Genomic DNA, 13,419 nt, shown 5'->3' with positions numbered 1-13,419 from the left:
AGCACGGGCCGCAGGCGAGGAGGACGGGTCCATGTGCAGCGGGGGGAGCTGCGGGCAGAGCAGGAGCGCGCACACCACAGGTCGGAGGGGGGGAGTAATAGTCATTCTGGGGCCGGACAGCAGCCCGGAAGTGACCGGTGTTTGCGCTTCTGTCCGCTGCCCGGTGCCGTCTGTTCTGTTACTTCTCCGTACAGTTCCTGAGATCAGTCTCCAGTGCTGTTTGTTTATTTATTGTTAAGGGGGCGTGTCTCTGGACTGCTGTGTATAGCCTTCGGAGCCACGCCCCCTTGTAAAGGCCATTAACATTATCTCTGAATAAAGGCCCCAGATCTGCGGAACTGTATGGACTGAAATAGGGAACAGTGCAGGGAGCCTCGGTGCTGTCACTGGGTAAGCGATGTCTGGTGTTACCCCAGTATTGGGGCCCCCCAGAGGTTGGGACCGCTGGCCCTCCTGCCTGATGTGGCCCTGCAATTGGCCTGCTTTATTTCTGAGCCTTAAAGGGGTTGTCCAATACTAGGACAGCCCATTCCACATGTTTGCCCCATTAGGCTGCTTTCACACCTCCGGTTTTAGCAGAGCCAGCCAATCCGGCTCTAAAACCTATGCAACGGATGCGGCGACAAAACCGCATCCTTTGCACAAGTTTTTTACATGCGGCCCGTCCGGTTTTTGTCACTTGCGGCAGGCTACTGAGCATGCGCAGTGGAAAAAACCGCATGCGGCGTCCATAGGCATGCATTGCAAATCGTGCCGCATCGGCTGGATACGGCGCAATGCGTTTGTTTTTTTTTTGCTGGATATAAAAACGTGGCAGGCAACGTTCCATCCGGCCGCCGCATCGGCTAAATCTGCCGCATGTGGCAAAAACCGGACGGGACGCAAGCCCATGTTGCACAATACAGCACTAATGTAAGTCTATGCAAAAAACCCGCAACCGGCGACAAAAAAAACGGTTGCGGTTTTTCTGCAAAGCGCCGGATTGTGCCACACAGGAAAAACCGGATGTGTGAAAGCAGCCTGAAAGGGAACCTGTCACTAGTTTTGTGGCCTATAAGCTGCGGCCACCACTGATAGGCTCTTATATATGGCATTCTAACATGCTGTATATAAGAGCCCAGGCCGCTGTGTAGAACATAAAAAACACTTTATAATACTTACCCAACGGTTGCGCTGTGGTGGATTTGAGTCAATTGGGCGTCTTCATTGTCCGGTGCCGGCGCCTCCTCTTTCGGCCATCTGTGTCCTCCTTCTGTAGCCGGGGTGTATGACGCATCCTACATCATTCACACAAGCGGGCATTGAGGTCCTGCGGAGGCACACTTTGATCTGCTCTTTTAGGGCAGATCAAAGTATTGTAGTGCGCCTGCGCAGGACCGGCGAGTGTGTATGACGTAGGATGCGTCATGCACCCCGGCTTCAGAAAGAGGACGAAGATGGCCGAAAGAGGAGGCGCCGGCATCGGAGACACTCATATGACCCAACTCCACCGCAGCAACCGTTAGGTGAGTATTATAAAGTGTTTTTAATGTTATACCCCCGGCCTGGGCTCTTATATACAGCATGTTAGAATGGTGGTGATAGCTGCAGCTTATATGCCGAAAAACTGGTGACAGGTTCCCTTTAAAATAAAAATGCCTATACTCATCCCATGGAGGTGCTGGTCCAGCAGTGACGACACTCGCTCTCCTGGGGCCCATGTGAGCTGTATGTCACATGCCCAATCACCGCTGGCATGAAGAAGTAATCAACAGGAAGTGATCAGCTGCTGCTCACTGGATTATATGCCTGAAGGTGGGCGATTGGGTACAGCGAGTGTAGGACATCAGTGTGTAATCAGTGAGAGTGCAACACCCGCCAGCCCCCCAGACAATCAACTGTTCCTGGGGTCAGTAACCAGAACTGATCAATTCCAGAGCTGCACAACTCCGTCCGCTGTAAAGACGTGAGGAGTTAATATTTGTCCCCATAGCGCCCCCTCTGAACTTCAGGCGTCTTGTCACTCCCATCACATCACTTATTACCAACTGTGGATCATAACGTTGTAGAAATATCCCACGGCATAGTCATGTAGCGCTCTGTTTTTTTTTACTTTTTATAGGAAATAAAAATTTGTGCAAAACCTCCTCATAAATCATAGTATTTCTTAGATGGGCCTTAAGGAACCAGTTAATAAGGGTTCAAACACACAAAAAGGAGTTAAAAAACCCCCGAGAATAAGTGTTGTTTGCATGTGCCCTAGGTGTTCTTTTACTGGGGGAAAACAGGGCTTGAGAAGGGGTTGTCTGAGTAGTGGAGAAGTAAAACAAAAATAGACCAGGAGAAGTATAACTATGGAAGTACGAGATATAATATAATGGGGGATCAGAGGGTCAAAAAATAACGTGGGGCCTTGTGACCCCATCAGGGCTCACTGGACAGACGTGCAATAATCCGCATCCCCCCGTCTGGATGTGACAGGAACAGAAATGCCACAGGAGGCTTCAGAAAGACCTGAGAAGTCTGTATCTAAAGCCATACACAGGTAAGGCCTTCATCTGGTGGTGACGAGGCGCCTGCTATGTGTTCCAACCTCTGATCCCCATTATAAGGAAATTATATGTCTGATGCCGCCATAGTTATACTTATTCTTGTCTTTTTTTTTTTTTTACTCCTTTTTGGGGTGTTTGGACCCCAATTAAAGGGATTGTCCACTGCTCAGACACCCCCTTCTCAATCCCTATGTTTTTTTCCCAGTAAAAGAACACTTAGGGCAAATGTACACGATGAGTATTTGGTGAGGGTTTTTTTTATCTTTGTATTTGTAGCCAAAACCAGGAGTGTGTGGTAAAAAAAGAAAAGTTAAATGCAGACGTGTATACTGTTTGTGATTTTGGATTACAAATACAAGTGGTAAACAAAGCTCACTAGATGCTCAACGTGTGCATAGGGCATTATACACCCCTCCGGTGCCAGCACCATTCCCTTGTGTGGCAATATGTCCAGCAATCCCTGCTGTTGATCAGCGCTGGCTTCGCTCCTCTCTTTTTCAGACGGCTGCAGGAAGTGCAGTGTTGGCCTCACACTTCCTCTGGATGTATTAATTTGTCTGAAGGCATGGAGAGTGGAGTCAGCACTGATTGTCCACAGGAATTGTGTGACAGAACGTCACATGATCCCCTGGATAGGCTGTGCTGACACCGCGAGAACCGCACTGGAGGTATGTGTGTTATAGGGGCAAATATTGGCAATGAGAAGGAGTTGCCGGAGTAGTGGACAACCTCTTTAAAGGGAACCTGTCACCTGACATTTCACTATTAAACTAAAAGAATCCCCTTCTGCAGCTCCGGGGCTGCATTCTAGAAAGGTTCCTCTTGCTTCTGGCCACCTTTCAGACCTAAATAAACACTTTATAAAATATTACCTTTTGGTATGCTAATGAGCTTTGCTGGCCACGGGGGCGGGCTGTATTGCGTCCGTTATTCCCCCTCCTGCTGCTGTTCGCCGTCCCCCAGTGTTGATTGACATAGATGAGGCCGCTGCTCTCATGTTACTCAGTGCTCCTGAAGTCTCGCACATGCCCAGTGGCAGTATCGCGGGACTGAGTATAGTTCAAATTGAGAGCGCCGGTGATCGTATTGCGCAGGCGCAAGATTATGGGCGGGTACTTGGATGACGCTGGTGATGACAATAATCTCGTGCATGCGCAATAACATCACCGGCGCTCACGATTTGAAGTGTCCAGCAATAGTGCCACTGCGCATGTGCAAGATTATGGGCGGCTATTTGGATGACACTGGTGATGACATTGTCATCACCAGCGTCATTCAAGTACCCGCCCTTAATCTCGCGCCTGTGCAATACGATCACCGGCGCTTGCAATTTGAACTGTGCTCAGTCCCGCGATACTGCCACTGGGCATGTGCGAGACTTCAGGAGCACTGAGTAACATGAGAGCGGCGGCCTCATCTGTCAATCAACACTGGGGGACGGCGAACAGCGATAGGAGGGGGAATAACGGACGCAATACAGCCCGCCCCCGGGGCCAGCAAAGCTCATTAGCATACTAAAGGTAATATTTTATAAAGTGGTTATTTAGGTCTGAAAGGGGGGCCAGTAGCAAGATGAACCTTTCTAGAATGGAGCCCATGAGCTGCAGAAGGGGATTCTTTTAGTTTAATAGTGAAAATTCAGGTGACAGGTTCCCTTTAAGTGGTTCCATTTTAAGGCATATCTATTAAATACTAGGATTTTTGAGTTTGTTTTTTTTTTTTCTTTCTGTGAACGTTTATCAAACATTTCTAACTGATGATGATGATGATAATAATAATTAATAATTTACTCACTTATATAGCGCCATTAATTCCACTACGCTTTCCATACATTGCTAACACTGTCCCCATTGGGGCTCACAATCTAAATTCCCTATTAGTATGTTTTTGGACCATGGGAGAAAACTGGAGTACCTCGAGAAAACCCCACACAAACACGGGGAGAACATACAAACTCTTTGCAGATGTTGTCCTTGGTGGGATTTGAACCCAGGACCTCAGCGCTGCAAGACTGCAGTGCTAACCACTGAGCCACCGTGCCACTGTTGGGTCTTTCTTTATGACATCATTTTTATTTTATCAACTCCAGAGAAGTTCAGGTTTTTGTGTTATGTAATTTTGGTTCGATCAATAAATGTTTATCCAACATTAGGAGCAACCTAGAGCATTTCAAAAGCATTTGGTACAGAAATAAAGGCTTAAAGGGAACCTGTCACCAGTTTTTTTTCCCTATAAGCTGCAGCCACCACCACTGGGCTCTTATATACAGCATTCTAACATGCTGTATATAAGAGTCAAGGCCGCTGTGTAGAACATAAACACTTTATAATACTCACCTAAACCGGTCACTGCGGTGGATGTGGCTCAAATGGGCGTCTTCGTTCTCCGGTGTCAGCGCCTCCTCTTTCGACCATCTTCGTCCTTTTTCTGAAGCCTGTGTTCATGACGCGTCCTACGTCATACACACTCGCCGGTCCCGCACATGCACACTAGAATACTTTGATTTGCCCTGCTCAGGACCTGAATGCCGGCCTGTGTGCATGATGTTGGACGCGTCATGCACCCCTGCTTCAGAAGATGGAGGACAAAGATGGCCGAAAGAGGAGGCTCAGGAGAACGAAGACTCCCATTTGAGCCAAATCCACCGCAGTGACTGGTTTAGGTGGGTATTATAAAGTGTTTATGTTCTCCCCAGTGGTCTGGGCTCTTATACACACCATGTTAGAATGCTGTAAATAATTGCCCACGGGTGGTGGCCGCAGCTTATAGGGCAAAAACTGGTTACTGATTCCCTTTAAAATAATCATATTGCCTGCAGTACAATTGTTAAAGCAAATCTGTCAGCAGGCTTTTGCTATGTAATTGGAGGACAGCATAATGTAAGGGTTAAAAACAAAAAGCAACAGTGTCTCTCATCTTTGTGTGTGCAATTGTTTATGTAAAATAAAAGGTTTATTACTCTGTGATTAACATTGCAGGACTAGAAATTCAGGCACACCGCAGTCAATCACAGCAGAGGGCGTGATGGCCACCTCACAGTCAATGCGCACTCTGTGAGAGCCTGGTGATGGCAGGACAGCTGTGCTGTGTTCTTCAACCTGCATTCTAGGATTATTTCAGAATCTCCTTGTCTGCATTGTGTGGATTTGGCCACCAATATCATAATGGTGAACAGCTCCTATAAATGTCATTTATTGGAGGATTCTTCTTCCTTTCCTATCTCTTGAGTACAGAACTTCAGCGAGAGCTCTGCGCTTGGTCTCGACACTAGGAATCCTCACTTTGCTGCTGTTGCAATAAATAGGAGTCTTGCAGCAGACGTGCTGCTGATATAGATACCTAGGTCTCGGTGCACAGCGCTATCTCCGCTGCTGGAGAATAGGTAAGGCTGGACTCAGACAAGCGTATGGAATACGATGCGACAGCATCCGATGCGATATGCTAATGACCCCCATCTCAGGCTCTGCTGCGAGTGTGAGCCGAGTGTCATACAACTGTGATCCAATCTTGCAATTGGGTCACAGCTGTGAAGCAGAGGGCGGGCGCTGCGGAGGAGAGCGAGGGGTTAATCCCCCCCCATCCTCTCCATTGTGAGCATGTGCATATATCGCACTGCACTGGGATAACATCCGAGTGTAGTCTGATGTATCTCTCACACCCATTCACTTGAATGGGTGCGAGGGATACGTCTCTCGCAGAAAATCGCAGCATGTTGCCGCTTTTCTTGCATCCAGAATCTGGATGCAAGAAAAGCTGATCAACTGCTTTCCCTCATTGACTAACATAGGTCAGAGTGCAGGGGAAGAATTTCTTGCATTGCACTCGTCCGATTTTCACGCTCGTGTGAGTGTACCCTAAGAGGAAGACGCCATTTGGAAGAAATCAGAAAATGACTAATAATTTCTAATTGGGGGCCGGGGAGTATTGGCAGCATACACTGCTTGCTTGTATATTTGTATTAGAACTTGACTGTATACCGTATGTTTTTTCCCAATGTGATTCAGTGAATAACACCTACAGCTATATGTCCTATGGAGCGCCGTGCTCAGCGGATACATCAGGTGACCTTCTTATCTGCCTAATTTCTGTTTTCTTTAGGTGATTAGTGAGATAATATGGGCGAGTCCCAACCATCCCAGCCTTCTCAAGGCACCTCCAGCTCTTCCTCCAGTGCGCCCCACTCACAGAGCCAGTCATCCTCCTCCGGCTCTGGCACCTTGAGTTCTCTGGAGACGTTACCGACACAAGATTTGGCATCAATACCAGAAGAAACAGAAGAGAAGGCTTCACCTGCGTGGGGCAGACTCTGGGCACTTGGAAAGGGGTTCATAAACCATGGTATGTATCTGTATTATGTAAACTGCTGTAAATTTTAGGAAGTTATATTGGGGTGCGCTACTGTGCAACAATATATGAAAGGCAAAATGGAAACTAAATAGGTGGAAATCTTTTTACATTCTGATCCATTTCTGATTTTGGCACAAAGGTACAATCCTATGTTGCCTTTCCATTTTGTGTGTATGTATCTATATATATAATTGCCTTATTCTGTCTGTCTGTCTTGCTCCAAAATTGTGTTCTTACGGTGACACAAAGCTGATTGGCCGCTGGGCTCGCCATGGCCCCGCCCCCCCGCACGGATTGGCCGCTCGCCCAGGCTGCGCCCCCACACGGATTGGCCGGCCGCTCGCCCAGGCTCCGCCCCCCCCCCCCCCCCCACAGATTGGCCTCTCGCCCCGGCACCCTGCAGGCATTGGCAACTCGGCCACGCCCCGCCCCCCTCACGCAATGCACGCTAGCTCTGGCCCCGCCCCCCACGCATTCCCCGAACCGACACGGTCACGGAGCCACGACTACCAGGTGAGTACTGTACCCCTGGGAGCCCACATCAGCGTACGCCGCCAAACCAGCTGACACATACCCTCGCATTGCTGGGGCTGGCCGGCGTATGCTGGTGTGGGCTCCCGTACGAGCGGGGGACGAGATACGCTGGTAACCATGGTAGCATAGTTACCAGCGCATCAAGGTCCTGCAGCGGCGGAACATACACACACGCACACACATACACACACACACACACACACACACACACATCAGATCACACTCACTCTCACACACACCTCACACACACATCACATCGCATCCACATACTCACAACATCCTGGGATATCGCTTGCTTCTCGGCGGCGATACTGTGCTGTGAGCTTCCAGGACCTGCCGGAGGATCACATGGCCAGAAGCATGTGGTATCTCCGGATGTTGTGAGTATGAGCGCGTATGTGCAATATCGTCAATGTGTGTGTGCGTGAGTGTATGCGATCAGGTGTGCGTGAGTGTATGCGATCGGGTGTGCGTGAGTGTATGCGATCGGGTGTGTGTGTGTGTGTATGCGATCGGGTGTGTGTGTGTGTGTGTGTGTGTGTGAGTGTATGCGATCGGGTGTGTGTGAGTGTATGCGATCGGATCTGTGCGTGTCGGCAGAGGAGCACGGCGTGCTGGAGGAGGCTGGGAGGAGAGAGGCTGATCCTGGGGAAGGCTGGGATGGGGAGGCTGAGAGAAGAGAGGCTGAGGCTGGGGGAGGCTGAGGCTGGGGTAGGCTGGGAGGAGAGAGACTGATGCTGGGGACCGAAAAGGCTGATGCTGGGAGGAGAGAGGCTGATGCTGGGGGAGGCTGAGGCTGGGGTAGGCTGGGAGGAGAGAGGCTGATGCTGGGAGGAGAGAGGCTGATGCTGGGAGGAGAGAGGCTGATGCTGGGAAGAGAGAGGCTGATGCTGGGAAGAGAGAGGCTGATGCTGGGAAGAGAGAGGCTGATGCTGGGAGGAGAGAGGCTGATGCTGGGAAGAGAGAGGCTGATGCTGGGAAGAGAGAGGCTGATGCTGGGAAGAGAGAGGCTGATGCTGGGAAGAGAGAGGCTGATGCTGGGAAGAGAGAGGCTGATGCTGGGAAGAGAGAGGCTGATGCTGGGAAGAGAGAGGCTGATGCTGGGAAGAGAGAGGCTGATGCTGGGAAGAGAGAGGCTGATGCTGGGAAGAGAGAGGCTGATGCTGGGAAGAGAGAGGCTGATGCTGGGAAGAGAGAGGCTGATGCTGGGAGGAGAGAGGCTGATGCTGGGAGGAGAGAGGCTGATGCTGGGAGGAGAGAGGCTGATGCTGGGAGGAGAGAGGCTGATGCTGGGAGGAGAGAGGCTGATGCTGGGAGGAGAGAGGCTGATGCTGGGAGGAGAGAGGCTGATGCTGGGAGGAGAGAGGCTGATGCTGGGAGGAGAGAGGCTGATGCTGGGAGGAGAGAGGCTGATGCTGGGAGGAGAGAGGCTGATGCTGGGAGGAGAGAGGCTGATGCTAGGGACAGAAAAGGCTGATGCTAGGGACAGAAAAGGCTGATGCTGGGAGGAGAGAGGCTGATGCTGGGGACAGAAAAGGCTGACGCTGGGAGGAGAGAGGCTGACGCTGGGAGGAGAGAGGCTGACGCTGGGAGGAGAGAGGCTGACGCTGGGAGGAGAGAGGCTGACGCTGGGAGGAGAGAGGCTGACGCTGGGAGGAGAGAGGCTGACGCTGGGAGGAGAGAGGCTGACGCTGGGAGGAGAGAGGCTGACGCTGGGAGGAGAGAGGCTGACGCTGGGAGGAGAGAGGCTGATGCTGGGAGGAGAGAGGCTGATGCTGGTGCAGCATGGGGGATGGAGCACGATGGGGGGTGCGCAGCATGGCGGATGGAGCACGTTTGGGAGTGCGCAGCATGGCGGATGGAGCACGTTTGGGAGTGCGCAGCATGGCGGATGGAGCACGTTTGGGAGTGCGCAACATGGCGGATGGAGCACGTTTGGGAGTGCGCAGCATGGCGGATGGAGCACGTTTGGGAGTGCGCAGCATGGCGGATGGAGCACGTTTGGGAGTGCGCAGCATGGCGGATGGAGCACGTTTGGGATTGCGCAGCATGGGGATGGAGCACAATTGGGGTGCGCAGCATGGGGGATGGAGCACGATGGGGAGTGCGCAGCATGGGGGATGGAGCACGATGGGGGTGCACACCTCCCCCCAAAACACACACACACACCGCCACACGCGCACCGCACAACACACCACACACACACACTGGGAACCACAAACACCGCCCTACATAGATACCCACAAACACAGACAACGCCGCACACACACAACACCCAACACACAAACCCCGCAGCATACACAAATATACGCACATACCGCACAACACACACACATTGCACAAAACATACCTCCCCCCAAAACACACACACGCACCCCACACCCACACAAACCGCGCAACACACACACACAACGCTACAGACACACAGTGCTCTACAAACAATGCAACACACAAACACCGCTCTCACCCCCTGCCACACCCAGACAACACCCAGAACATGTACAGCGCCCTACACAAACACTTGGTAACTACACACAACAACATATAATATATATATATATATATATATATATATATATATATATATATATATATATATATATATAACAAAAATCATACATTAACTACACAATACGTAAATTCTAGAATACCCGATGCGTAGAATCGGGCCACCTTCTAGTAATATTATAAAAACCTTATTTTAACAATATAAACTCAACAGCAGCATTATAAGTAACGTGAACCATGTTTCTGAATAACATGAGGGGAAGCTTGTGGGATGATGGGGGATCTGTGGATGATGCACTGTTATGGTGGGATCTGTGGATGATGCACTGTTATGGTGGGATCTGTGGATGATGCACTGTTATGGTGGGATCTGTGGATGATGCACTGTTATGGTGGAATCTGTGGATGATGCACTGTTATGGTGGAATCTGGGGATGGCGCACTGTTATGGTGGAATCTGGGGATGATGCACTGTTATGGGAGAATCTGTGGATGGCACACTGTTATGGGGGGGATCTGTGGATGGCGCACTGTTATGGGGGGGATCTGTGAATGGCGCACTGTTATGGTGGAATCTGTGGATGATGCACTGTTATGGTGGAATCTGTGGATGATGCACTGTTATGGGAGAATCTGTGGATGATGCACTGTTATGGGAGAATCTGTGGATGATGCACTGTTATGGTGGAATCTGGGGATGGCGCACTGTTATGGAGGAATCTGGGGATGATGCACTGTTATGGGTGGAATCTGTGGATGATGCACTGTTATGGTGGAATCTGGGGATGGTGCACTGTTATGGTGGAATCTGGGGATGGTGCACTGTTATGGTGGAATCTGTGGATGATGCACTGTTATGGTGGAATCTGGGGATGGTGCACTGTTATGGTGGAATCTGGGGATGGTGCACTGTTATGGTGGAATCTGGGGATGGCGCACTGTTATGGTGGAATCTGGGGATGATGCACTGTTATGGGAGAATCTGTGGATGGCACACTGTTATGGGGGGGATCTGTGAATGGCGCACTGTTATGGGGGGGATCTGTGAATGGCGCACTGTTATGGAGGAATCTGGGGATGGCGCACTGTTATGGAGGAATCTGGGGATGGAGCACTGTTATGGTTGAATCTGGGGATGGCGCACTGTTATGGAGGAATCTGGGGATGATGCACTGTTATGGGAGAATCTGTGGATGGTGCACTGTTATGGTGGAATCTGGGGATGGCGCACTGTTATGGTGGAATCTGGGGATGGCGCACTGTTATGGTGGAATCTGGGGATGGCGCACTGTTATGGTGGAATCTGGGGATGGCGCACTGTTATGGAGGAATATGTGGATGGCGCACTGTTATGGTGGAATCTGGGGATGGCGCACTGTTATGGGAGAATCTGTGGATGGCGCACTGTTATGGTGGAATCTGGGGATGGCGCACTGTTATGGGAGAATCTGTGGATGGCGCACTGTTATGGTGGAATCTGGGGATGGCGCACTGTTATGGTGGAATCTGTGGATGGCGCACTGTTATGGTGGAATCTGGGGATGGCGCACTGTTATGGTGGAATCTGTGGATGGCGCACTGTTATGGTGGAATCTGTGGATGATGCACTGTTATGGTGGAATCTGGGGATGGTGCACTGTTATGGTGGAATCTGGGGATGGCGCACTGTTATGGTGGAATCTGGGGATGGCGCACTGTTATGGGGGGGATCTGTGGATGGCGCACTGTTATGGGGGATCTGGGACTACCAGCCCCCTCATCCTTAGGAATACACCCATGTACTGTATACCATACATGGCTGTATTCTGAAAATGAAGGGGGTTGTAGTCATGTTTACAACACTTTTGGCCACTACATTACAGTCCCTCCCTGGAGTATTTATACTAAAAATGACTACAACCCCCACCATCCTTCAGAATACACCCACTGATACAGTATATTTGGAAGGCTGATGATGGGGGTTGTGTTTCCCTTCAGTGGATTTTGTCAGGGTCAGATCATTGATTGGTGGAGGCAGCTCTGCAGCAGTTGCCTACACCAATTAGTATCCAGCCCTGCAGAGGAGGAGGAGAATCACTCTTCTCTCTTTCCTCTCACTTAAAGGGAACCTGTCACCTAAAATATGCGTTCTGAGCTATCAGCAGACGCATATGTGCCCTAATTACACCTCCCTACCCATCCCTGTGTTATTAAATTGTATAATATGAAAGTAATAAAAAACGTTTTATTACCTTCATATTTCCTTTGTAAATAGCAGGGAATATGGTCACAGGGGCGGTGCCTTGCCCTGCATAATTTCCATGGTATCACGCCACTGTCGCCGTGACACCATGGAGTCACATGAGCGACGTCACCGTCACTCATTCTATCCTGCGCACGTTTACACTTACTATTGCGGCAGGCTTCTCTTCTGCGTTCTCCTTGTCAGTTTCAGACGCGCATGTGCAGTGCGCGTCTGATGCCGGCGCGTGAACACCCGGAAACGAAGCCTGCCACAATGCACGCAGGATAGAATGAGCGACTGTGACGTCGCTCATGTGTCTCCATGATATCACGCCCACAGGGGCGTGATACCACGGAAAGTATGCAGGGCAAGGTGCCGCCCCTGTGACCATATTCCCTGCTATTTACATAGGAAATATGAAGGTAATAAAACGTTTTTTTATTACTTTCATATTATAAAATTTTATAACACAGGGATTGGTAGGAAGGTGTAATTAGGGCACACATGCGTCTGCTGATAGGTCAGAACTTTAGGTGACAGGTTCCCTTTAAAATAGTCTCCATCAGGAGAATTAAAACAGAGCCCGCTGTGATCCCTAGCTGCCCCTGCGTTGCATCAGATGCGATAGACAATAGGAAAATGGCTGCGGAGGGGACTCATGCGTAGATGGAAAGCTCGATTCTCTAAGATCTCAATCTGCGCCGCTTCTGCAGCCATTTTCCTGAAATCCATCGCGTCGGAGGCAGCGAAGGCGCAGATAGTAGCTCCCACCTCCTCAGCCATTTGCTAGCAGGTACGAACCAGCCCCCCCTTCCGCAGTAGTCCTTGGTCAAGGGTCCCGCGCCGTCCAATCCGGATCCCATATCATGTGATCGGATTGCTGGAAGGCATACCAATCAGATAATGTGTCAGGTTCAAGGGCCTGAATCACATGACACATCAGCTGATTGTATAAACAGCTTTTATACAATCAGCTGATGCATCAGTGCAAAAAAAAAAACTACACACGTCCGTGCTGACTCCAGTCCGATCACTTCAGGAGCTACCGGTAATCAGTGATGTGCTCTCCTGACGGCATCAGCTGATAGTTTAAGCCGGGCGGTAAAAAGCCGGCGTCACCGCGAGACCTATACTATCAGCTTATGCGTCAGGTGACCGCATCAGGTGATCACCACCAGGTCCTGCAGCCATCGGACGTGCCTGGGTGTCGGCACACCCGGAGCGGGGGTGGCGGTGCCGGGAGAGGAGCTGGGAGCGGACATGGCAACGGGACTC

The 13,419-nt window shown here is 50.5% G+C and overlaps 1 protein-coding gene across 1 annotated transcript in view; it reads left to right on the top strand.

Annotated features, from left to right (window-relative positions):
• Positions 1-13,419, top strand: part of CHEK2 (checkpoint kinase 2) — a 130,570-nt gene that overhangs the window by 524 nt on the left and 116,627 nt on the right. Inside the window, exon 2 of the mRNA XM_075320136.1 lies at positions 6,630-6,869. Coding sequence (XP_075176251.1) covers positions 6,647-6,869 — 223 coding nt within the window. The 5' untranslated portion in view covers positions 6,630-6,646. The remainder of the gene's footprint in view (positions 1-6,629; positions 6,870-13,419) is intronic.

Source organism: Anomaloglossus baeobatrachus, chromosome 1 (assembly GCF_048569485.1).
Source record: "Anomaloglossus baeobatrachus isolate aAnoBae1 chromosome 1, aAnoBae1.hap1, whole genome shotgun sequence".
Taxonomy (NCBI): domain Eukaryota; kingdom Metazoa; phylum Chordata; class Amphibia; order Anura; family Aromobatidae; genus Anomaloglossus; species Anomaloglossus baeobatrachus.
Note: the sequence above shows the minus strand (reverse complement) of the source record. Positions and strands in the feature narration are given on the sequence as shown.